General features: G+C 44.4%; 1 protein-coding gene across 3 annotated transcripts in view; it reads left to right on the top strand.

Annotated features, from left to right (window-relative positions):
- Positions 1–26,179, top strand: part of IFT122 (intraflagellar transport 122) — a 78,916-nt gene that overhangs the window by 27,306 nt on the left and 25,431 nt on the right. For all 3 annotated transcript variants that reach the window (XM_066350425.1, XM_066350423.1, XM_066350424.1), the window contains 9 exons: positions 1,703–1,778; positions 6,205–6,396; positions 6,557–6,695; positions 8,229–8,431; positions 9,473–9,610; positions 11,601–11,765; positions 14,926–15,123; positions 20,186–20,326; positions 23,681–23,734. In XM_066350425.1, the coding sequence (XP_066206522.1) occupies positions 1,703–1,778; positions 6,205–6,396; positions 6,557–6,695; positions 8,229–8,431; positions 9,473–9,610; positions 11,601–11,765; positions 14,926–15,123; positions 20,186–20,326; positions 23,681–23,734 (1,306 nt within the window). The remainder of the gene's footprint in view (positions 1–1,702; positions 1,779–6,204; positions 6,397–6,556; positions 6,696–8,228; positions 8,432–9,472; positions 9,611–11,600; positions 11,766–14,925; positions 15,124–20,185; positions 20,327–23,680; positions 23,735–26,179) is intronic.

Genomic DNA, 26,179 nt, shown 5'->3' with positions numbered 1-26,179 from the left:
CTTTGTCTCTCTCTTCCCCTCCCACAGCCGAGGCTCCATTGGAGCAAAGTTGGCCCGGGCGCTGAGGATGGCTCTATGGCCTCTGCCTCAGGCGCTAGAATGGCTCTGGTCGCAACAGAGCAACGCCCCAGATGGGCAGAGCATCACCCCCTGGTGGGCGTGCCAGGACCCGGTCGGCGCATGCGGGAGTCTGTCTGACTGCCTCCCGTTTCCAACCTCAGAAAAATACAAAAAGAAAAAAAAAAGAGTAGCCCCTTTTATTGCTGACCTGAGTTTTGTTTTGGTAGAGACCCATGCTGTGTAAAAATAAGAAAAAGGTTGAAAACCACCAATCCAGTTCATGGGGCTGAACGCAGCTCAGAGTCATATATAGCATGCCCAAGAGAGCTCCCTGCAGCCGAGGCTCCTAGACTGAGTTTGGACTTCAGAGCCAGTCACACAAAGTTTACCTGCAGGTCCCTTCCTGTTAACACCGCTTTTGGTCTTTGTCTTTTTACTTCCTTATTTGTGAATTAGTGCTTGTAGTATTTTTACATTGCCACTCCTGGCTGAGCTTTACATATAAGACTGTACCATTCCTGGCCTTCATATTTAATGGTGCTGCCAGGTGACCACAAAGCCTTGAGCTCAGAAAAGCTGGAATCAATAAACAAAGAGAAGATATTAGGTGGGTTAAGACCAGGCCTCAAGGGTAGGGAACATCTCTCTCTCAAACTAGATTCCCAAGTAGCCTGATCCCCCTTGCATGCTGGTGCTACAGCCCTGGTCCCAAGGCACTGATCCTGATAGGGACTCAGTTTCAAAGACAGTTGTTGATCTTCAAAGAGCCTGTTATTCTTTTATTAGATCCAGTCAGAAACCATTTTACTCCAACTGTGAGAGAACCTAATTTAGGTATTAATTTTTCTTCTTCAAGAAGAGAAAGCAAGGCCCTGGCTGGTTGGCTCAGCAGTAGAGTGTCAGCCTGGTGTGTGGAAGTCCCAGGTTTGATTCCTGGCCAGGGCACACTGGCCCATCTGCTTCTCTACCCTTCCCCTTCTCCTTTCTCTCTGTTTCTCTCTTCCCCTCCCACAGCCAAGGCTCCATTGGAGCAAAGTTGGCCCATGTGCTGAGGACCAGCTACATGGCCTGCCTCAAGCTCTAGAATGGCTCCAGTTGCAATGGAGCAACGCCTCAGATGGGCAGAGCATCTCCCCCTGGTGGGCATGCCAGGTGGATCTCAATTGGGCGTACATGGGAGTCTGTCTCTGTCTCCCCTGCTTCTCACTTTAGAAAAATTCAACAACAAAAAAAAGTCTGACAGTCCATGCCTTCCCACTGCAAAAGATGTTTCTTCACCATATCCCTATATTTTAGTATATAAGAACAAAGCACTCTTGAATCTGCAGTGTTGCTCCACAGGAAGTTTTGAAATAAGGGGTTTAGCTTCTCCACTGTGGCAGTGTCCTATTGCCACAAGCTCATGGAAGGATGTTCAGTGAAATAACAGATCCCAGGAGGGCTGAACTGAGCCTTGCTTCCTTCTATTGGACTGGTTGATGGGTTGGCCCACATTACAACTTTTGGCCTCAGTACTTCTGTACGTTTGGCAATCTGACAGGCTGGCTAGGGCTTTCTTTTTCCTGTTGTTTGTTAAACCCTTAGGGCTAACTCATCAGTAGGCCATGGCCCTACATAACCTCTTTTGTCTTCTGCTGATTAGAGAGGAACATAATGACATCCTGGCTGTAGCTGATTGGGGGCAGAAACTTTCCTTCTACCAACTGAGTGGAAAACAGGTATGTAGCTCTGTACAAACCCAGTGGGAAATACAGTTACAATCATGCCTGTTACAGTTTTCATTTTCTGAGGTTGTATTATTAGTAATTATAAGTTATTATTGTTTGCTTCTATTTCTTGAGCATTTGCTGTGATACCAAACACTGTGCTCTGTGCATACTTTATATAATTTAATTCTAATAAAACCCTGTAAAGTAGGCCCTTTTCTTTTTTTAAGCAAGAAAGAGAGCGAGAGAGGGACAGACAGGAAGGGAGAGTGATGAGAAGCATCAACTCATAGTTGCAGCACCTTAGTTATGCATTGATGCTTTCTCATATGTGCCTTGACCCGGGAGGGGTGGCACATATGAGAAAGGTCCAGCTGAGCCCAGTGACCTTGGGCTCAAGCCAGTGACCTTGGGCTTCAAACCAGTGACCATGGGGTCATGTCTATGATCCCATGCTCAAGCCAGTGACCCCATACTCAAGTTGATAAGCCTGTACTCAAGCCAGCGACCTTGGAGTTTCAAACCTGGGTCCTTAGCATCCCAGACTGACACTCTATCCACTGCACCACCGCCTGTTTAGGCAAGTAGGTTCTTGGATTATCAATATTTTAGAAATGAGTAGATAAGACTCACAGTGTAAAATAAATATTATGGGCCCTGGCTGGTTGGCTCAGGGGTAGAGCGTCGGCCTGGCGTGCGGGGGACCCGGGTTTGATTCCCGGCCAGGGCACATAGGAGAAGTGCCCATTTGCTTCTCCACCCCCACCCCCTCCTTCCTCCCTGTCTCTCTCTTCCCCTCCCGCAGCCAAGGCTCCATTGGAGCAAAGATGGCCCGGGCGCTGGGGATGGCTCCTTGGCCTCTGCCCCAGGCGCTAGAGTGGCTCTGGTCGCAGCAGAGCGACCCCCCGGAGGGACAGAGCATCGCCCCCTGGTGGGCAGAGCATCGCCCCTGGTGGGCGTGCCGGGTGGATCCCGGTCGGGCGCATGCGGGAGTCTGTCTGACTGTCTCTCCCCGTTTCCAGCTTCAGAAAAAGAAAAAGGAAAAATAAATAAATAAAAATAAATAAATAAATATTATGTTTGAGATTCCACACTGCTAGTAAATGGTGGCACCTGGTATTGAAACCCAGACTGGTCTGACAGTAAAGCCTTGGCCTTAGTCATGATCCTGCCTTCTGATGTTTGCTTTATTCATCCTACCCACTTTTATTAGCACCCACTTAGGTCAGTCCTTCACCAGTGTTAGGAGCCACTAACATCAAGCTATGTAAGTTCATGCCTCTGCTCTGCCAGAGTTCACAGGCTGGTGGGGAATGACTCTATAGCCCACAGTTCCAGTGCAGTGTGATACATGGCACGATGGAGAGCTGTCCAGACAGATAGCTATAGGGACACAAAAGAGGGTGACATCACTGCTTGGAAGAGATGGGGGATTTTGTCGAGGTGACTTTGAGTAGGATAAGCAGGAGTTTGCTAGTCAGAGGATGTTGGAAATTGTGTTTCAGGCAAATGAAATAGCATCTTCAAAGGCAGGGAGGATTGAAAATAAATGACAACTCAGGGAACAGTGAGTTGTTCAGGTGACTGTATCCCAAGATTTGTGGAGAGAAGATGGTGCTAGAAAGGAAGATGGAGGCAGGATTGTAGTGTGAATAAGGAGTTTGAACATCCTACATGGTAAGTATTCTAGAGCCATAGATTTAGGTGGGGAGCTACTTGGTCAGATTCCTGTTTCAGAAGAATTCCTTGTTTCTGTGGAGGGTGGATTAAAATAGAGCCTGCTGATGGGAAACCTGTTAGTAGCCTGGAGACACTGAGGATAGAGCAAAGGTAGTGGGGATGGTGTACTACAACATCCAAGCAAATGAGAAGTGCAGCCAGTTCAATGGAACCTTTTGCTTAATAGCATTCTTATTCCTCAAAACATCAGCTGGAAGTGGGGGTTTCAGGTATGTGTAGCCCAGTTTGGAGCCATTTTTTCTGCCTTATCTTACCATTGGACATTTCTTTTGTAGTCAAGTAAAGATAAAAGTTGTGGATAATGAAGAATTTTCTCAGTTTCCTATTACTTTTCTCAGAACCCTCATTTTAATTATCTGGCATCTAGTTTCCCTGGCCCTGTCTATTCATCCACTTAATGTATGTTTATCATCACTTAACAAATATTTATTGGCATGTCTACTGTGTACCAGGTACTGAGTTTGGATATTAGAAGTGCCCTGGAACAAATAACCACATTACACTAAGAGGGAATGGGGTCTTGTTGCTATAGTGACAGTAAAAAAGAGCTCAGCATGGTAGTCAGGGCCATGGGAAATATCTCGCATGAATGCAGCCCCACAGTTCTTGTTGTGGCCCAGAGTTTTTGACTGATAAGCAACGTCAGTCTGCTGAGAAGGTAAAGGTAACTTCAAATTATTTGGGACAGTAAAATTGTTTTCTCAGTGTGTGATTGCCTTTTAACTCTGGGAAGATTTAGAATTAAATATGGAATGATGAAGTAAATCAACCTATGCTTTGGGGTTAGGCTTAGGCATAATTTGTATATTTTTGGCATTTTAAATGTTTATAATATTTAAAGGGATCTGGCTTGATAATAATAATAGCTAACATTTATTGAGTTTTAGGCATTATATATAAACTCTTTACAAGGCTAATTCTTTTATTCCTTATAACAACTTTATGAGGTAGACACTATTATCACCACTTTATATGTAAGAAAATTGAGGCATGAAGTTCAGTAACTGCCCAAAGCCACAGTTTGGTTAGTGGCCAAGCCTGGATTGGAACCCAGGAAGACAGGTGGTGGGTTCCATATTAGAATATTTATCAGATTTGTCTTATAATGCCCATTTAAAGGTATAACTACAGAGTAATGAGAGAAGTGCTATGGGAAAGGAGAGCACAGAGGCCATGGGAACACAGGGGAGATGAGTCTAAATCAGGCAGGGATATTGGGGCATGTTTCCTGGAGGAAATGACAGCTGGCAGAGAAGTAGAGTGAAAGGACATTCCTGGCTGGGGCTACGGTGGCATGGAGAATAGCAGCTGTGAGCACATGGAGGCCTAAAAGAACTTGATTTACTTGGGAAACTATAAGAAGTTCATTTTGGCTGTGAGAAGGATATTGGGATGTGAGTTCAGGAGCTTGACCTTTATCTTAAAAGCTGAGTGTCTGTTATCAAAGGTGAAAAGGCAACTCACAAAATGGGAGAAAATTTTTACAAATCACATATCTGATAAGGGACTTGTATCTAGAATATATAAAGAACCCCTATAACTCAATAATAAAAAGATAACCCAGTTAAAAAATAGAAAAAGGATATTGAATAGACCAAATAGACATTTCTCTAAATAAGGTATACATGTGGCCAATATGCATATGAAAAGATGCTTAACATCTTTAGCTACCAGGGAAATGCAATTTAAAATCATAATGAGGTACCGCCTCACACCCACTAGGATGGAGAAATTTAGACGCTTAATCACTACTGGTAAGAATATAAAATGCTACATCACTTTGAAAAAGTGGTAGTTCCCTATGACTCAGAAATTCCACTTCTTGGTATATATATCCAAGATAGATTAAAACATATGTCCAAACAAAAACTTATACACAAATGTTCCTAGCAGCATTATTTATAATAACCAAAAAATAGAAGTGGCCTTTAACTGTTGACTGTATAAATAAAATGTGGTATGTCCATGTAATGAAATATTATTCAGCAATGAAAAGGAATGAGGTACTGATATATGCTACAACATTAGTAATAAAAGGCCACATATTATATGATTTCATTTGTTTGAAATGTCTGACATAGGCAAATATATAGACACACAAAGTATATTAGTGCTTGCCAGGGAATGGAAAGGAGAAGGGGAATTGGGCTTGACTGCTAACAGGTACAGGATTTCTCTTTGGGGTAATGGGAATGTCCTGTGATGATGGTTGCACAACATATTAAAAGCCAGTGAATTGTATACTTTAAATGGGAAAATTGTATGGTATGTGAATTATACCTCAATAAAGTTGTTAGAGAAGTAGGATGGCTGTAGTTTCAGAATGAAAGAACAAAGAAGTTGAGGGGAACCATTGAACCCTAGCAGGTGCTCTGTGTGGAGGAGGGCCTAAGGAAGGAAGACTACCTTCAGTTTCAGATTAGCTGAAGAGCTAAGACACACACTCCTAAAGCAGTTAGGTGGGAACTGGGGGCTGGGGGATGCTGCTGGCTCTAATAGTCAAGGATTTGGCTGTGTGGAGAGGAGGAGTAGAGTGCTCCAGAGGAGGATGGCCTGTGTTCACAATGGAATCGTAGGAAGTAAGGCTGGCCAGCTCTTCTCTGTCTTCTCAACTCCCCTCACAAAAAACCTTGATTGTATTGCAATTATTATGGATTCAGAAGTGGTTTTTCCTTTGCTGTGTGTTTTCTTTCCTTAGATTGGGAAGGATCGGTCACTGAACTTTAACGCCTGCTGCATCAGCTACTTTACTAAAGGAGAGTACATTTTGCTGGGGGGATCAGACAAGCAAGTATCCCTTTTCACCAAGGATGGAGTGCGGCTTGGGACTGTTGGGGAGCAGAACTCCTGGGTATGGACCTGTAGAGCGAAACCTGATTCCAACTATGTGGTAAGAAGAGGAAGTTCATTTTGTTGTGCTATTGCCCTATTAGGCACTGAACATCAGGCATGTTTAGTCAGTCAGATCATTTATGTTTGTTCCTGACAAATGGAAGGATAGACTCTTTCTCCATAGAGAGCTGGGAATTGACAACTCTTTTTCCCTGCAGGCAGTAGGTTGCCAGGATGGCACCATTTCCTTCTACCAGCTTATTTTTAGCACGGTCCATGGACTCTACAAGAACCGGTATGCGTACAGGGATAGCATGACTGATGTCATTGTGCAGCACCTGATCACTGAGCAGAAAGGTAAAAGATAGGGATATCCCCACTGCCCTCCAGACATTGGGAAGAAGGGTTGGTTGGGAGGGCTGCTGACAGAGCAAGTGAAATGGTAGGCAATATTTCTCCCTGGTCTTTTAGAAACACATTGGACCACTTGTTCTTGCTTTTCTTGTGAGGAGGGCATGGCGAGGGGAGGATGTAGATGTCTTAGACCAGTGGTCCCCAACCTTTTTTGGGCCACGGATTGGTTTAATGTCAGAAAATATTTTCACGGACTGGCCTTTAGGGTGGGACGGATAAATGCACAAAATAAAATTATGCGACCGACCTAAAAACTGTGGTATTTTTAAATATAATTAAACTTACAAGACAAGCATCAAGAATGAGTCTTAGACGGATGTAACAGAGGGAATCTGGTCATTTTTAAAAAATAAAACATCGTTCAGACTTAAATATAAATAAAACGGAAATAATGTAAGTTATTTATTCTTTCTCTGCGGACCGGTACCAAATGGCCCACGGACCAGTACCGGTCGTGGCCCGGGGGTTGGGGAACACTATCTTAGAGAACCTAAGGACAGCAGGAAACCCTCTCAAGAAAAAATGCACAGACTCACAAACTTTTGCAGATAATTCCAAGGGGAACACGGACTCCCTAACTAAGGGAGGATAATGTATAACAAGTCAGAGTCAGGGTAGCTGAGCTGCATGGATCATTGTGGACCTACATGCTCTCTGGTCAGAAGCATTTCTGGAGTACTTCTCCCTGAGCTCCTTCTCCACTTGCCTCCTGGCAGGTCCTTCCCCCAGAGATGAGAAGAGCAGTGGATCACCACGGGCTCAGTCAGATTAGGGTTTCAGGACTAGTGCAGTCAGTCTAAACCCAGTCTTCTGTCCACCCAAGTAGCTGGGATGGTTAAATAGGCTAAGAATCCACTTGTTTAAAGTGTATTCCTATCCAGATGTACTGGCCACAGCACACTGCCAGCTGCCTGTGCACAGGGATTCTGGTTGGTAGTTGTATCGCCGTTTCAGATGACATCCTTTGTTCCCTATCGGGGAGCACCTATGTTTGAAGAGTTCAACTGTGATGGTGAAGGTGTAGCTACTTGGGCAGCTCCACAGTATCCGTTGTGGAGATAGTTTATCCCCCTGGTCTGTGTGAGAGCCTATTGTGTTCCAGAAACTATACATGGTTCTCTGTTGTCAAGAGTAGTGTTTGGGAGTGCCTAGAGGTGTGAGCGGTCACTCAGGCAGGCTCCCAATCATCAGGGGCCATTTAATGCCATGCAGCGGAGTTTAGATTTATGTTCAGCAAGTGATGGACCACTAAGAATTTCAGTTATAAGCTCTGGCCCACAAAGATTATATATGACTTTGGATCCTGGTGTTTAGCAGAGCTGATTGTATATATTAGACATTGTAAAGATGTTTTTGATGCGAGTGTCTCCTTTAATTGCCAGTAGCATTAAATAAATGATAGCTTTTAATTTTTCTGCCTTCTACTTACTTACCAACCTCTTGCCAGAACAGGGCTTTTTTTTTTTTCTTTGACAGTTCGGATTAAATGCAAAGAGCTTGTCAAGAAAATTGCCATCTGCAAAAATCGATTAGCTATCCAACTGCCAGAAAAAATCCTCATCTATGAGTTGTATTCAGATGACTCATCAGACATGCATTACCGGGTAAAGGAGAAGATGGTCAAGAAGTTTGAATGCAACCTCCTGGTGGTGTGTGCTGATCACATCATCCTCTGCCAGGTAAGCAGCAGAAGGTTGACTGGATCCGCTTCATGCTTCCTCCAGGGATAGGGTACCCAACTCAGGGTTATTGTTCATTAATAATTGGTTATTGCTTTTATTTTATTGACATCTATATGAGTTCACAGTATGCTGGAAAGTCATGGGCCATAAACTGGAGAATACTTTGTTTTTGTATTGTAAAGTACTTTGTGATACTGGGATTATGTATATTTTAATGATTTACAGCTTAAATTGATAGCTCAAAAAATGAAGATTGATATTTTTTGGTGAACATATACAGATAAAAATTTATGATATTCTTCAATTAAAAAACAAAAAAAGTTATTTTAATTAAAATAATAAAGGAAATTTTTACTTTCTGATAGATTTTTTTCACAGAAAAAGTATTCTCAACTTAGAGCTTCCTAGAAAATGTCTACGTCAATGCCAAGAGGAGTTTGGAAAGACTTTGAGAGAAGGCCTAACCCAGCATCCTTCTTGGAAGTAGAGGTGGATTTGGTTTCATGAAACTAGGCCTTTTGGAAGTGATAAAATGAAAGTAATCCTTTAGAAATCACTGGATGTAAAATACTGTTAAAATCTCTCTATAAGTCTAGAACTTCAAGCGGTTTAGGGATGCCACAGGTTATAGGATAGAAGAGGCAAACAGGTATGCTTTTGGCTGCCTAGAGGTCTGCACAGAAGATCTGAGCCTGAGCTGGGTTCCACAGGAAGACCTTCATGAAGGGTAAATGATACCAATCATTGGAACTAGGTTAGATAGATCAGTGTTTCTCAACTGTGGGTCCACAGACCAGGGCCAGCCTGCCAGAAATTTTGCACTGGTCCATGAAAGAGTTAACCAGCCTGATGTTGTACGAAGATTATAGTCTATTTCTGGCAGACCAGCACCAGTCCATGGAAAGGCTGTTGAAAACCACTGAGATAGATCCTGAATATGAAGTGTTTTTCATCCCTCAGAGGCAGGAAGACCTCCTTGGGAGGGCTGGGGAACACTTATTCTGTTGAATATACATGCAGAGGTGGGTTACTTTCTAGGAGAAACGGTTGCAGTGCCTGTCCTTCAGTGGAGTGAAGGAGCGGGAGTGGCAGATGGAGTCTCTCATTCGCTACATCAAGGTGATTGGTGGCCCTCCAGGAAGGGAAGGCCTGTTAGTGGGCCTGAAGAATGGACAGGTGAGTGCTCTTTTGAGTCTCCCATCAGGCTGATTATCTGCCTGCAGATGTAGGCAGCAAGTCAGGTTATGACCCTGAGAATAGGTTTCCACAGCAGGAAAAGGCTTCTTTCCCTCATGGGCATATTAGAGCTTTCTTTCATGAGGCTAGCCTCCAGCCAGTGATGAGGTGGCCCTCAGACTCATAGCATGTCCCATTCTGGCAGAGTTGGCACTGCAGCCTCTGGGATGAATGTTGGTGGGAGATTTGTTAGAGGTGCAGTTTTTGTGGCTTGCTAGAGAGGGAAGCAGAGATCATTCCTTAGGTCAGATTCCTTCTAGAGCAGTGAATAGATTAAGGCAGTGTGTTCTAGCTTGTGTCCTAGAGGGTGCTGGTCTGCAGGCTATTACTAGATGTTATAAGAAAAATGGGCCCTGCCTGATGCAGTGGATAGAGCATCAGACTGGGATGCAGAGGACCCAGGTTTGAAACCCTGAAGTTACCGGCTTGAATGCGGGTTCATCTAGCTTGAGCGCAGGGTCGCTGGCTTGAGTGTAGGATCATAGACATGACCCCGTGATCACTGACTTGAGCCCAAAGGTCACTGGCTTGAGCTAAAGGTCACTGACTTGAGCAAGAGTTCTCTCACTCTGTGTAGCCCCCAGTCAAGGCACATATGAGAAATCAATCACTGAACAACTGAGGTGCCACAATGAAGAATTGATGTTTCTCATCTCTCTCCTTTCCTGTCTGCCTATTCCTATCTGTTCCTTTCTGTCTCTCTCTCTTTGTAAAAAAAAAAAAAAAAAAAAAAAAAAAGTGGGTCCACTGCTTAAATAGATATGGAAAATCTAGGTTACAAAAAGTTTAACAGTTTTCTGTGTATGCTCTTTGCTTAAAATAAGAAAAGTTCTAAGTGGGCTACATGAAAATTTGAAAGTGAAAATGTAACTGCATGAGCCTGAGAGCCAAGCTGTCTAGCAGATGGCTTGTGGTGGAGGTTTATCAGGCCTTTCCTGGGGACGGAAGTCATGGAGTATAAGTTAACAGGGACCATAGAATAGCAATACCAAAGGGGAGGAAACTGCTTCTTTGTCACAGTCAGCTGTCACTTCCAGTGTGAGGCCTAAGAGCATGGACTTCTGGGGGCAGGTTAACCTGGGGTCGTGTTTGTGCTTAACTACTCACTTGCTGTGTGACCTTACGCAGGTCACTTCATCTCTCTAAGGCTCAGGTTTTACAAATGAGGATAATGTTTTACAGGACTATCAAAAACAGTCAATAACTGATTGATTTCACCATCATCATCATCATCGTTTTGCTCTGGTTATACCAGATATCTTGTCAGTGTTTACAGTACGTCTTCCTGTGTTAGTGACTCAGATCTCTGCTAGATGGTGTTAACTAGCCCGATAGTTGGGTAACATTAACAAATCCCGGCCTGACCTGTGGTGGCGCAGTGGATAAAGCATCAACCTGGAAATGCTGAGGTCGCCGGTTTGAAACCCTGGACTTGCCTGGTCAAGGCACATATGGGAGTTGATGCTTCCAGCTCCTCCCCCTTTCTCTCTCTGTCTGTCTGTCTCTCTCTCTTTCCCTCTCTCTCTCCTCTCTAAAAAAAAAAATGAATAAATAAAAAAAAAAAAAAACCCAAAAAAACAAATCCCTAGTCAAGCAGACTTTCAAGTGAGTTTGTCATGTTTTGGGGCCAAAATGTCATTACTTTGGTGACCTCTGTCGAATGACACTCTGGTTTCCACATCCTAGTCTGACGCTCTATCCACTATGCCACCGCCTGGTCAGGACACTCTTCGTTTCCTAAGGGTAAGCCCTGATCCCTTTCTTTTGGTGAGTCCTTTTCTGTGCACACAACCTCTAGTGAAGTTAGTGGGAATTGTTTTTGTAGAACACCTGGAATTCCAACAGCTGGCAGTGTTCCAGGGTCTTGTTGCCATGGTTACTCACACTTTTTTTTTTTTTTTTTTTTTTTTTTGGTCTGAAATTTTGCCAGATCCTGAAGATCTTCGTGGACAATCCCTTTGCCATTGTCTTACTGAAGCAAGCCACAGCTGTGCGCTGCTTGGACATGAGCGCTTCCCGAAAGAAGCTGGCTGTGGTGGATGAAAATGACACATGCTTGGTCTATGACATCCACACCAAGGAGTTGCTTTTTCAGGTGAAGTCCCACGGAGTGCCAGAACATGGTCCTTTGATTAGAGACCCTCCTCTAGCTTCCCGGTCCTATAGGAGGTATTTACACTCTGGCTTCGAGGTGAATCTCTGGGAGGAACAGTGAAGTGTAAGGGTGTTGGAGCCAAACAACGGTGTAGAGCAGGGGTCCCCAAACTACGGCCTGCAGGCCACATGCGGCCCCCTGAGGCCATTTATCCGGCCCCCGCCGCACTTCCAGAAGGGGCACCTCTTTCATTGGTGGTCAGTGAGAGGAGCACATTGACCATCTCATTAGCCAAAAGCAGGCCCATAGTTCCCATTGAAATACTGGTCAGTTTGTTAATTTAAATTTACTTGTTCTTCATTTTAAATATTGTATTTGTTCCCGTTTTGTTTTTTTACTTTAAAATAAGATATGTGCAGTGTGCATAAGGATTTGTTCATAGTTTTTTTTATAGTCCGGCCCTCCAACAGTCTGAGGGACAGTGAACTGGCCCCCTGTGTAAAAAGTTTGGGGACCCCTGGTGTAGAGTCTAAGAGGTCCCCTCCCACACATGAACTGCAGGAGCTGAACCAATCTCTTTGAACTTTGGTTTCCTGAGAGCAGTAAGTGAATGATAATAAATCTAAGTGGGTTGTATTGTAGGCTGTCAGTGCATGAGTTAATGTGATAATGATTCTTTTGAAAAAGTCTTCTCACCTACTGGAGGCTGTGAGAGACCTAAGACACAGTAAGGAAGCAAGACCAGTTTTGTCATCTGAAAGAAGGGGAGGCATGGGGAAAGCCCTCCCTTCTGTATATTTCACAAGGATACTGTAAGAGCCAAAAAAATGTGAACTGTTTTGGGAATAGGCATTGTTACAAATCATTTGGTCCTGTGGCTGGAGGAAGCGTGTCACTGGAGAAGAGAGCTAAAAGGCTCAATGCCCAGTGCCTGGTTGGCTTTCTCCTGGACTTAGCACTGCTTTTTGCCTCTTTAGGGCTTTTTTTTTTTTTTTTTGTATTTTTCCGAAGCTGGAAATGGGGAGGCAGTCAGACAGACTCCTGCATGCGCCCGACCGGGATTCACCCGGCATGCCCACCAGGGGGCGATGCTCTGCTGCAACCAGAGCCATTCTAGTGCCTGAGGCAGAGGCCATGGAGCCATCCTCAGCGCCCGGGCCAACTTTGCTCCAATGGAGCCTTGGCTGCGGGAGGGGAAGAGACAGACAGAGAGGAAGGAGAGGGGGAGGGGTGGAGAAGCAGATGGGCGCTTCTCCTGTGTGCCCTGGCCAGGAATCGAACCTGGGACTCCTGCACACCAGGCTGACACTCTACCACTGAGCCAACCGGCCAGGGCCCTCTTTAGGGCTTTGTAAGTGGTCAGGGCCTGTTTGCCTAAAGTGAGTTCCCCCAAAGCTAAAATCTTCCCTGATTGGCTTCCTGAACCTCTGGTTTCCCAGTATAATCGGCTGATTGAAGTCCCCTTATCAGGGCTCTTCCTTGTCCTTGGCAGCAGAATCAGCAGGGTGTTGGAGTTGGGAGCTGCTCCTTGGAAGAAGTTGCCTGATTACCACTAGTTCCAGGTGAATCTCAGTTGATAATGACTCGCTCACATAACTGGAGAGACAGAGGGGTTTAGGGGAAGGGGCATAGGTTTTGACTTAAGACAGATCTGGACTTCAACCCTGACTTCATCACTTACTTTGTGATCTCAAGCAAGTTAGTGGACCTCTCTGAGTCAATTTCTCCTTACCTCTAAAATAGAACTTGTAGTTTTCCCCTCACAGGACTGCTAGGGGACTAAATAAGATACCATAGTGCCTAGCTCAGGGCCTGGCACATGATAGGGCCTTAGTATTACTTCTCTTCCCCCAGTCTCAACACCACCCCCTCTAGGTAGGTTAGCAGTCCCCAGTTGTGAATTTGTGTCCAGCCTAGAACCATATAGAAGTGGAGAGGCATATGTCCTTCCTGTCCCCACTGAGAGTTCTATAGTAGGCTAGGGAAAGTAATTCTTAGCCCTTGCCAGGGGTCATAAGCATTCCCAGCTATCTTTTTTTCCTCTCCACTGCCCCTGCCCCTTGCAAATACAAGCAGCTATGTAGTTTTAGTCTCCTTATAAAAGTAATACATGCTTATTATGAAATATTTAGACATTGTAAAAGATTTTAGGCAGAGAGGTATGAACATCTGCTGGTCCTTGGGTTTCCAGTTCTGAACAGAAAACTTTGAGGGAAGATGGGGGAGAGAGTACCTCCCAGGGTGATTGTATTTTTACAGTGTACAGATTATAAATGTAGAGAAAATATGTTATTTTTTAATTTTAAAAATAGCTCTCTGTTCTTTTTCTTATTATAAAAAAATAAATGTTCATTCCCAAAAGAAAATTTCAGGCAAAGAAAAAACAAAATGTAAAGCACCTACAATTCCACCCACTGAAAGACAGTCACTGTTAATTCTTTGGATTATATTTCTTTAAACCTTTTTTCTTGCATAGCTATGTTCAGGGGGTCCTCGGGTTACGACAGTCTCAACATATGACATTTCAAGTTTACGATGCTCACTCCCATAAAAACTTTAAAAAATTGAGACGTGAGTGTTTTAGCTTACACTGTTAGCGTTGTACTTACGGACTACATGGGCTAACAAGTCTGGTTGCGTGCAGCGGAAGAATACAGAGTAACGCAGCATATGAGTGAGGGACTTGGCATCCCTCAGTACACTTACCTACGCCATTTTGGACTGTTAAAAGTGCAAGTGTCCCATTTGTGTTAGGCTAGGGTGTATTTTGACTTACACTAAAATTTGGGTTACGTCACTGTTGTAAGAACGGAACTGTGTCGTAACCCGAGGACCCCCTGTATATTCATTCTTTAACAGAAATAGAATCCACTTTGATGATTTTCTCACTTATTATGTAATGATTACTATTTGGGGATAATAATTTTTATTCAAAAGTAATTCTTGCTTATTCAAAAATTCCAACATAGAAAAGTGCATAGAGGTGCTTGCCTCTATACCTCTATCCATTTCTTCAGATTCCCTTTTCTTCCCTTTTCCTCCATCTCAGTGTTGGAAATTTAATGTAATTCGGGCTTTAAAAAGAGAACTTGACTGAATGTAGGAATGGTGCCAAAGCCCAGGGCGGTAGTCCCAGGATCTTTACCATTTCTGTCCCCAGGAACCAAACGCCAACAGCGTGGCCTGGAACACCCAGTGTGAGGACATGCTCTGCTTCTCAGGAGGAGGCTACCTCAACATCAAAGCTAGCACCTTCCCTGTGCACCAGCAGAAGCTGCAGGGCTTTGTGGTGGGCTACAACGGCTCCAAGATTTTCTGCCTCCACGCCTTCTCCATGTCTGCTGTGGAGGTGCCACAGGTAACCCAGGGTGACTGTCAGCTCTCAGTAGTGGCGAGGCAGACAAGACCAGGAAAGCCAGGACCCTTAGAGGGAAGGGAGACAAGAATGGCAGCTCTGATGTCATGGAAGGCACTCTGGACTTGAACCTGAAGTCCTGTCTCCACTCTATGCAACCTATGTATCTTTGGGCAAGCAGCTCAACATCAATGAGCTTTCATTTCTTTCTTCCCCTTTCTGGTAGGGATGGGGAGGGTATGCAGGGTAGTCTGTCAGCAGACAGAGTTGTGTTTTACTGAGAGCCGTGCTTGGGGCAGAGTGGAGCAAGCTAGCAAAGCTGGGAGTCCAGGCAGGGTGTGTGCACAGGCCATATGGTGTGTGTGAGAGAAAGAGAATATGGGTGAAATAGGGTGTGGGGGCAGATGCCTGTGAGCCAAAAAGGCAGCATGGGAGTATCTGCACAAGTCCCTCAAACTAGGAAGAGGCTAGAATAGAAATGAGAGGCTGAATGTGAGCCATTGCCACTGTAGAACTGTCATAAAATAGAGATAAGCACCAAAGAGAGACTAGCCCTCAGAATCCCATCCTCAAGAGAGAATCACTCTTAAACATTTGGAAAATATCCTCCCAGACCTTTTCTATATGTATAAGTAATATATGCATAACATATAATTAGGAGTATCTGATTTTATATAAATTTTTAAACAAAAGTGGAATCATACTGTAAATATTGTTGTATTACTTTTATCTGTAAGTATTGCTCCTATAGATAAAACCTCAGATTCACGGTACTTTACTGAATGTGAACTATAAGTAAGAGACTTTTCTTTTTGTGACAGAGAGAGGGACAGATATGGACAGACAGGAAGGGAGAGAGATGAGAAGCATCAGTTCTTCGTTACAGCACCTTAGTTGTTCATTGATTGCTTTCTCATATGTGCCTTGATGGGGGGGGGGGGCTACAGCAGAGCTAGTGACCCCTTGCTCAAGCCAGCAACCTTGGACTTTAAGCCAGCAACCATGGGGTCATGTCGGTGGTCCCATGCTCAAACCAGCGACCCTACACTCAAGCTGGTGAGCCTGTGCTCAAGCCGGTGACCTCAGGGTTTCAAACCTGTGTCCCAGTCCAGTGCTCTATCCACTGCACCACTGCCTGGTCAGGCAGTAAGAGAGACTTTTAATCTTTGTCCTTGATGTCCATCTTCTACTTTGACCTAACAGTCACATATTGCAGATCAATCACTTTATGAATTGTCAGCTATCAACTAGTGATCTGGCTTTTTCACTCTGCAACCTACTGGAAACATGGCTCCATGTCCATAAATGTCCTTGTCTAGATGTTTTAAATCCTGAAACGATGATAGATTTGCATATAATTGTAAGATAGCATACAGAGATCCTTTGTATAACTTGCCCAGTTTCCCCCACTGGTGACAGTTTTGCAATACTGCAGTACAAATTTATCACCTGTATAGGCTGGTATATGCACCAACAACAACCTGTGAAATCCCTGGTGTGGGATTAACTTTTTATTATTACCACAACTTCCTCCCTATTGCCCTTCCTCTACCCACATTGTTTTCAATGACTGCTTTTTGTCCTGTTTCATGACTCTTTCACAACTTATTTAACCTAATACCTGTTGTTAAACATTTGTGCTATTTGCAGCTTTTTGCTGTTGTAAATAGTGAGCATCTTTCTAGCTAAGTCTTTGTATTTATCCCATCTTAGCTCCTTGGTATAAACTAGAAGTAAAACTGCTGGGTCAAGGGCTATTTAGGCTACATTTGAGAGATTTTTTTTTTTTTTTTTTTTGACAGAGACAAAGAGTGAGTCAGAGAGAGGGATAGACAGGGACAGACAGACAGGAACGGAGAGAGATGAGAAGCATCAATCATTAGTTTTTCATTGTGCATTGCAACACCTTAGTTGTTCATTGATTGCTTTCTTATATGTGCCTTGACCGCAGACCTTCAGCAGACCGAGTAGCCCCTTGCTGGAGCCAGCGACCTTGGGTTCAAGCTGGTGGGCTTTTTGCTCAAACCAGATGAGCCCGTGCTCAAGCTGGCGACCTCGGAGTCTCGAACCTGGGTCCTCTGCATCCTAGTCTGACGCTTTATCCACTGCGCCACTGCCTGGTCAGGCCATTTGAGAGATTTTTAAGGCCCTGGCCAGTTGGCTCAGTGGTAGAGTGTTGGCCCGGGTGTGGAAGTCCTGGGTTCGATTCTTGGCCAGGGCACACAGGAGAAGCGCCCATCTGCTTCTTCATCCTTCCCCCCTCTCCTTCCTCTCACCGTCTCTCTCTTCCCCTCCTGCAGCCAAGGCTCCATTGGAGCAAAGTTGGCCTGGGCACTGAGGATGGCTCCATGGCCTCTGCCTCAGGTGCTAGAATGGCTCCAGTTGCAACAGAGCAATGGCCCAGATGGGCAGAGCATCGCCCCCTGGTGGGCGTGCCAGGTGGATCTCAGTCAGGCACATGTGGGAGTCTGTCTCTCTGCTTCCCTGCTTCTCACTTCAGAAATACACAAAAAGAAAAGAAAAAGAGTTTTAGACATGTTTCCAGATTGCCTTTTAGCTAGGCTACATCAACCTCTCTTCCTTCCACACATCTCACCTTCATTCACTTTCCCTGGCTTGGCTTCTTGTAAAGGGTGAAACTAGAGTTTGTTTCTTCCTCTCTGCTGATGATACCCTTGTTACTCATTGGGCAGAAATTATTAGTACCTGACACAGAGCAGTTGTTCAATAAATGCTAGTTAGTAGACTTCAGACCTGAGGAAAAGGAAAGAGGAAAAAAGAAAGCCAGAAAAAGAAGAAAGAAAGGTGGGTGGAAGTGGCGGCAAAAGGAAGGGCAAGAACAGACCCTGTGGGAACTTCTGTTCCCCTTCCCAAACCCGTGCACCACATCCTTCAGAAACCCAATCTTCCTCAGTCGTGCCAAACATGCTATGTTGATTGAAAGTTTTTTCTCCCAAGACTGCCATGCTGACCTCAGGATAAATGAAGTTTGCTGTTTCAGCTTTGGTTGGCCAAGAGGAGTTGAAGGGGTGGCCTGGGGCTTCCACTGCCCAAGCTGTTAAGATTCAGAAGCCAGAGTCCCCCCAACCCCCGCCCCATGGCTGCACCAAGGCCATCCTGCTGATGCAGCCGGTTAGAACTGCCAAGCATTAGGAAAGGCCGCCTCAAGACAAAGGCTATTTATCTGTTGCCTCTGCCTCCAGCCATCCTGTGGTTTTTGGCCTAGGGAGGGGGGAGAAGACATCAGACCCACTCTGGGGATTTCTGGTTTCCTTTAAAAATTTACATCATCTTGTGCAAGAAATGATTTGTCAGGGCTGCCAAGTAGGGCGGTAAGCCCTAGGCCGGCTTCTCAGGGTGGGTGACTTCATGCTTGGAATGCAATAGCAAGATAAAGAAGAGCTCAGAGGGCATTTGTTCAGTTAGGGTATTTTTAAAACTCCCACTCTCAGATTTTGCCTCCCAGGCAAGTCCAAATGTTAACCATTTGTCATATGCTCCATTTTGATGGGCCTGTCTGAGTCCCTGTACTCTCGGGACATTCAGCATGGTGAGAAGTTACACAGTTTAGGGAAAGGAGTACTGTCTTTCTGACTCTGCTGCCTAAACCAGCTATGACTTTGAGCAACTCTGTTCACTCTTTGGGGGCTCACTTCTTTTCTGTGCAAAAGAGGTTAAATATAACCATCTTTCAGGTTTTTTCTGGCCCAATTCCTATTATTGTTTTTAATAATATCAAACACTGCAAACCAGAGTTAAATTGGAACAGAAAATGCTCACTAAAGGAGTTTAGAAAGGAAAGCTCATTGTGCGTGGGTAGTTTGAGAAAACTTCCAGGTAGTGGTGACACTTGCTCTGAACCCTGAAAAGTCTGGAACAGCAGAGAGGAGCAGCAAGGGTGTTTCAAACCGAGGGTAAGCTGAGGGTAGGAACAAGTCTGGAGAGTTTGGGAGCTGGAGAGGAGCTGGAGCTGAGAAAATACTGTGGATGTAATGAGCATGCTCATTTTTTGCCCAGCAATTTACCGTATTTTTCACTCCATAAGATGCACTTTTCCCCCAAAAAAGTGGAGGGGAAAATGCCCGTGCATCTCATGGAGCGAAAAATACGTTATTTTATTAAATATTTTAACACACCATTTGGTTCAGAATATTTTTTTTTCTTATTTTCCTCCTTAAAACCCTAGGTGTGTCTTATGGTCAGGTGCATCTTATGGAGTGAAAACTACGATATCTATTTTCAAAGCACTTTTCTTGTTTGCTTATGGTAGTGTGTTTTCTGGGCAGGGCAGCTAAACAGAAGTTAATTTACCCTAAAATTTACACAGCTAGGTTGTGGCTTAGCCAGGCCTGGGTTCTAGCTCAGCTGCTCCCATGTCCATACCCTGCGGCCACTTGAAGGGAGGGAAAGGGGGTGGGGTGGCATGGTAGGGAAAAAGTATTCAGAAGCAGGCACATCTTGTTGTCAGAGGATAGAATGACTTAAAAAGAAAAAATTTCCTTCAATTCTAAAGTAAAAAATGGGACAGGAAATTTCAAAGATTAAGGCTCCAAATGGAGAAAACAGCACTTCAGCTCCACATTTGGGAACCATTAGCACAGGGGTACTGGCTGATTGATCTCCACTGCCCAGGAATCCAGAAGGAGAGTGCAGGTCCCTTCCTAAAACAAGGGCAAGCACGGCCTTTTGTTATGAAAGACACTCAGGCCCAGCTCAGACTTGCTCTCATGTAAACACACATATACACACATATCTAAGAGGTTATCCCAGGCCCAGGCCCAGGATCTTCCATGTGCCACTTGTGTGCCCTCAGACAAGTCAGTGTCCTCACTGAGTTTCAGTCTCTTAGGCTTTAATCAGGGAATGATAATATCTGTGACACAGGGGGTAGCAGAGTAGAAGGCACAGAGGGTGGGCTGGGGAGTGGCTGAGAAGGGTACTGATTAACCATTGCAGCATTGCTTTGCAGGCATTTGTAATTAAGTCTGCAGTCAGGCTTTGTATGAATCTGACTCTTTCCATTGCTCTAAAAAAAACAACCTTTCCTTTTGACAAAATCCTGCAGTCTACTCCCATGTACCAGTACCTGGATAGGAAAATGTTCAAAGAAGCCTACCAGATTGCTTGCTTGGGTGTGACAGACACTGATTGGCGTGAACTGGCCATGGAAGCTTTAGAAGGACTAGAGTTTGAAACAGCAAAGAAGGTAAGCGTCTAGTCAGCATGAGCTAGAATATGGTCCTCAGAGGGTCCTTTGAGGAGGCAGAAGGGGGTCCAGGTGACCTACTGTAGTGGGCTCTGGAGTTGGACTGACCTATATTCAGCTCTGAGCTTAGCCATCTCCTAAGTGTAAGACTGAGCAGGTAACAACCTTGGTTGTTCATTGGTAAAATTAGGGTGATGATAGGCCCCATCCTCAAAAGTTATAAGGATCTAATGTGATAATGCCTGTAAAGCTTGACATAGGAGAGGCAGCTGATAAATTCTAGCTCTCACTCTTATTAGCTATCATTTATGTAAAACACCTATCTAAAAGCCTGGTTTATAATAGACACCATAAATGGTAGCATTTGTTATTGGTATAGCACTTATTGGTAATAGGCCATTTATTACACAAGGTTATTTTTCTTGGCACTCTGCTAAGTATGGTGGAAAAAATGGTCACGCTCTCTGATTCTGATAGCAATGTTACTCCCCACATACCTTCATGGCATGATTCATGACCTTGATTTATGGGGACATTTCCTGGATAAGTCTATTAAAATTACAGCAATGGCTGAAAACATTTGACCCCTTTCCGCGCATTATTAGAAAGAGCCCAGCTATGTCTCTGAATTGAGTTTTCATCTGGAACCTAAGGTATGGGGAAAGGAATGGTTTCCAACTCTCCCCTGCTTCTTCTTTTTGTCTTTATCATCCCTCAGCCAATTAATCAGATACTCATGTTGCCCATACTACCTGCTGAGCTGGTAGGGAAGGAGTTGCAGCAGTATGTGATGCCATCACCATGCTAAGTCAATATTTCTAGGCATGAAAAGAGAGTGGACCAAGACCAGACAAGAGTTCAGAAGTTTGGTTGAGAAACAGCTCAGCTATGTTCAGGCTGGATGACCCTGGGCAAGCCACTTCTCTCAGAGCCTCAGTCCTCCTATTTCTACAGGGGGGAAGGTGAAGACACTAGCTGCCAAGCCTGCCTGACACACTGTCATCTGGCTTAACTGTCACATTGCAAAAGGGATTCTAAAGCTAGCAATGGTTATACAAATGCTAATGTCATTAAAACAAGTACAATTTTAATTATATAATGATTATATTATAGTTTTAGATCAACTGTGTCAGGAAAGTGGTAGTAGAGGAGGACCTTAAGATTCAGAGGAAGGAGGAAACATTTCCACAGAGGGAGCTTCACTCTCCTGCCCCACCCCAAAATACCAGGAGGGATGAAGAATAACAGTGGGTTCCTAAAATATGTTTTGTTCCATTGTAGCCTGGGATGAAATTAGACAGTAGTGCCTAGCACAATGTTAAGTGCTCAGCAAATGTTTTAATGGGTGAAAACCAAACTGGAATGACCTTCCATTTGTTTAACAGCCGCCCTCAATTCTGTATACCCCCAAACACTCCCTAAGAATAGAAATTGTTGTATTAAAGCCACGAGATTTTGGCGATAGGCTATAACTCAATCACTTTATCCAAATCCCTAATCTCAGCCTTTCTTTTCCTGCATTGCCAAGTCACTGAGGCACACACATGGAGGTGGAGAATGGTTTTGGCGATAGACGACTGTCACCTCTAGATGGCAGAGGAGAGCTGTTTAAGCATCTAGGACCATTGCGCTGCCCTGAGACCAACTGCAGAGCTGCTCTGTTCCCATACTTCCCTCTGCTGAGGTTATTCACAGGCCTTGTGACTCTGACCACTCCAATAGGGGCACCCCTGACTCTGCAGAATGTTGGGACTGAAGGAACTCAAAAACAGATTTCTCTCCGTGGTGGGGAAGAAGTAGGCCCAGGGCCTCTCAGCTGGAATCTCGGCTAGAAAGAGAACTAGAACTGAGAAATAGAAAACTCCTCTTTCCTCCCTGCTATTTTGCCAGACATCCCAGGTGTCCCTTTCATGTTGCTTTGAGGATGCCCAGACCTCAAAGATGGCTTATAGGACCTCCAGTGAAGAACACAGGTGCATTTAGCTCTTTCTCCTTTTGCTCATGTAATACCTGCTTTACCCTTTCAAGGAATTCCTCTTCAGGAATACTCATTTACCAGGTTCCCACTCTGTGATGCTTTGCTTAATCCTGCCTCCCACTAGTGCTCATTGCTCAGACAGTGAGTCTGTGTTCTCCAGGGCACCTAGTTCACACTTGTGTAGCTCTTAGCTCAGGGAGATTTATTATCTGTTTAATTTGTCTGCCTCCCCTTTTAGAATATGAGTCCCTGAATTGGGGAGGGGGACAGAAGCCAAGTCGTATTTATCTCTGGGTCCCCAGCCCGGCAGGATGCCTGGCCCTATGGGCTGAAAAGATGAAGTCCCGTTGTGGTCATCTGTGAGGCAGCCAGAAGCTGGGTGACTCGCTCATTTCTACAAGTCTTTTTATGATAGAGGATGTCATGCAGCTAAGTAGAGGCTGCAAGTGGCCAGGGTTGTTGTTCTTTCTGCATTTCATGTTCTAAAGTCTCCTGGATTGCTGCCTCCTCTAGGTGTATGTCAGCCCATTTCAAATAGGACAGTGTAAAAGTAGCATAGCTGGGTACAAATGTTGACAGCAAAGTCACATAAAGATCAGCCTGACATGGTGGGTTGTACTTCTCTAAACCCCATGTAAAGTCTGAAAGCAACAAAAGAGGCTTAGTTAACATCAGTGTGCATCAAGATGAATGCCTAGAAACTTCCAGCAGCCCATGGGTTAAAATCTCCGTCTTTACTGGAGTCCAAGGCAAGAGCTACACTCTTAGGATTTACTCAAGAGTTTGCCTTCCAGGGACTTGGAGTGGTTCATTCCCTACCTTCCCCCTTCCTTCTAGAAACCATCTTTATTCCTTCTCAAATTTCCACTCCTTTTCTCCCTTCATCATGGTACTGTGGGCACAGGATACCCTGTGTTTATGCACTGTTAGTAAGCATAGCTGGTTCCTGTTTCCCATCCAAGTCACCAAGATGTATGTGCAGTCTCTCCTCAGTCAGTAAGTATATCTCCACTCCCACTCCGATGCCACTGCCTCAGAGTGTCAGACTGGCTTGTTCTTCCCTTTTGCATAGAAATTCCTCCAAGCAGGCACCATCTCAGACTGCAGTATCATAGTTCGGTAGTTTTTGTTTCACCTAATCCCAAAGTGATTGTTGCATCCAGGGCTTCTTTGCTCTTCTTTGTATGGACTAATCCCAGGGATAAAGCCAAGCCTCACTGGGTGGTATAACCCTGAATGCAGTGATTAATCAATGCTTGCTTCTTTTCCCTCCTTACTGACTCACTTTCTAAAGCTTGACTTTCCACCCCCAGCCAATCACCCACTTTTGAAGCTCAGAGGCAGCTGATTTTATTCTGTTATTTCCTCCTCTGTAGGCCTTCACCAGAGTACAAGACCTGCGATATTTAGAACTTATCAACAGCATTGAGGTAAAGATGAAGTGTTCTTTCTTCTCAGGAAAGCACACACTCACCATCTGTGGTTTACAAGAAGCTCTTCAAGCAGGCAAGAGCCTTGAGGACATGAGAACAAAGCCACTGGTGTCGGTATCAGGGCCACAGCCTGGCCTGGGGGTGCAAAACACCAGGTGGGGGGGGTAGAGACAACTCTTGGTAGCTGGGGCAGGTAGGTGTGTTCCTAATCTCTCTGATCTTTGGTTTCTTGTCTGTGAAATGGAATGAGACCTACCTCACAGGGTTGTTGTGAGGATAAAATAGATTCTCAGTGACTAGTTTTCATTCTAGCAGTGGTTACCGTCCTATAAGGCTTCAATAATATGCCAGTGTAGGAAGCATTCCCAAATGCACATGATCTGCATCCCACCTATAGCAGTGGTTCCTGGGGAGGGAGGTCTGAACTGGGCGCCTAGAGACTCTGGAGCCCTCCCTCCAGCCTACCATTTCTAGCTGAGAACACCAGCTTCATCAGCCAAACCCAGGAGAGGTGGTGTGGACTAAAGAGGCTAGTTCTACAAGCACCATTTGCTGAAGGATGGTAGACCATATTCTTAATTCCTGTGTATCTTAGTGCAGTCTGTCTGTAAAAAGGCATACATATTTTTTCTCCTGAACAGATTTATTGTGAGGCTATGGGAATACATTTGAATTTCCATAGGGAAGTAGTAAAGAAATCAGTAAATGTCTTGTCCCTTTGATTCAGTTCAGCATAAAAAACACCTGTTGTGGGCCAAGCCTTATGCTGAGCCCAATGGGCAGAGCTGAGTGGAAGAGACAAGCAGGAGCTCACAGCCTGCTAAGCCTAATAATTGTTGCCATTTGCTGAGTGCCTGCTCAGCCCCACGCATGATCATGATTGGCATGTATATTATTTTAAATCCTTACAACAACTTAATGAGTCAAATACTGGTTTTATCCCTTTTGGAAAAATAAGGACACTAAAGCTCAGGAAGGCTAGGCCACGTCCCCAAGGCTCCACAGACAAAAGCTTGATTCAAATTCAAAGCCAGTTCTGTCTTTATTCTAGGGCCATGTGACCGAATAAGAAGTTGCTCTGGTGCAAACCCCACACACCTACTTCCTCCCCCAGCACCATCATAAGGAACATGTATTTTCTATTGCTTACTTACCTGCATGGTAAAGGGTTTGTTCAGGACTATTTATCCATGATACCTAGTATTACTTAAGATCAGGGTTGGCATTTGTGATTCCTCTGGCCTGGATCTAGGGGTCTTAATCAATGCAAAGGTAACTGACCTCTGTGGGGACCACCTCTTGTTATTTACCGGTCTTACTGAGTTCCTGTCTTATTACTGCCTCATCTAGTGTGCTATGAACTGGGCAGTTGGTTAAACTTGTAAGAATTGTCTCTTGAAACCGAGTCAAGTGCCTTCAAGAGAAGATCCATTTTGGCTGCTCTGGGGTCTTGGTTGTTTGCTTCTAGGTAATCGGCATTATTCCAGAGAACTGAGGTTCCCTACTAGGCTCCTTTTGCATAAGTAAGATATAACTGTACTGATAACGGGAGGAAGAAAAGCTACCCATTTGACTTCACACATACTGAATATATGTAAACCGTGTTTCTGGATCATAGTGATAATCTGTGGCCTAGAATGTGTATGGCCTATATTCCATGCCTAATGAAACCTGTTTCTTTATCTCACTGCAAGATTTTAATTCATTTCAATTAGGAGTTAGTTTATTTGGCTGATTAGTCTAAACTGTGTAGTTTCTTTCTGTTTTTTTTTTTTTTTTTTAGATTTTATTTATTAATTTTAAAGAGAGGAGAGAGAGAGAGAGAGAGAGAGAAAGAAAGAAAGAGAGAAAGAAGGGAGGGAGGGAGAAGCAGAAAGCATCAACTCCCATATGTGCCTTGACCAGGGAAGCCCGGGGTTTTGAACCGGCGACCTCAGTGTTCCAAGTTGATGCTTTTACCCACTGAGCCTCCGCAGGTCAGGCTCTTTCTGTTTTTTAAAATTACTTCTGTCAGTGGAGAAGCATGTTGCCTCCAGCTGTTAAAAATTTCACCATCTTGTCTGGGAGTTTGATCCAATGTCTCATCTTCTTCCACTTTGATACATTTGCTAGAAAACAAGCAAAAGAAAACTGCTGGGGCTGAGAGATTGGGTGCTATTGAGTGTTTACAAATACTTAAGCTGTAGACTAATGAATGTTCCTTAACACAGGAGAAGGGAGTGTGCCAGTTATTTCTCTTCATCCTCAGCACTGCTATATGTTTGTGCATAAACACGTGTGTGAGTGCATGTGTGCATGCATATGCAGGTGTGTTGGGGACCATCACTTGTATCCAGAGAGTATTATGTGGTACAAAGAGCATTTAGAGTCAGACAGACCGAGTCCAAATGCCAGCAGTGTGTAACCTCTACCTGCTCCTCTTCTGAATCTCAGCTTCTCTCG

The sequence above is a fragment of the Saccopteryx leptura genome, chromosome 10, assembly GCF_036850995.1.
Source record: "Saccopteryx leptura isolate mSacLep1 chromosome 10, mSacLep1_pri_phased_curated, whole genome shotgun sequence".
Taxonomy (NCBI): domain Eukaryota; kingdom Metazoa; phylum Chordata; class Mammalia; order Chiroptera; family Emballonuridae; genus Saccopteryx; species Saccopteryx leptura.
Note: the sequence above shows the minus strand (reverse complement) of the source record. Positions and strands in the feature narration are given on the sequence as shown.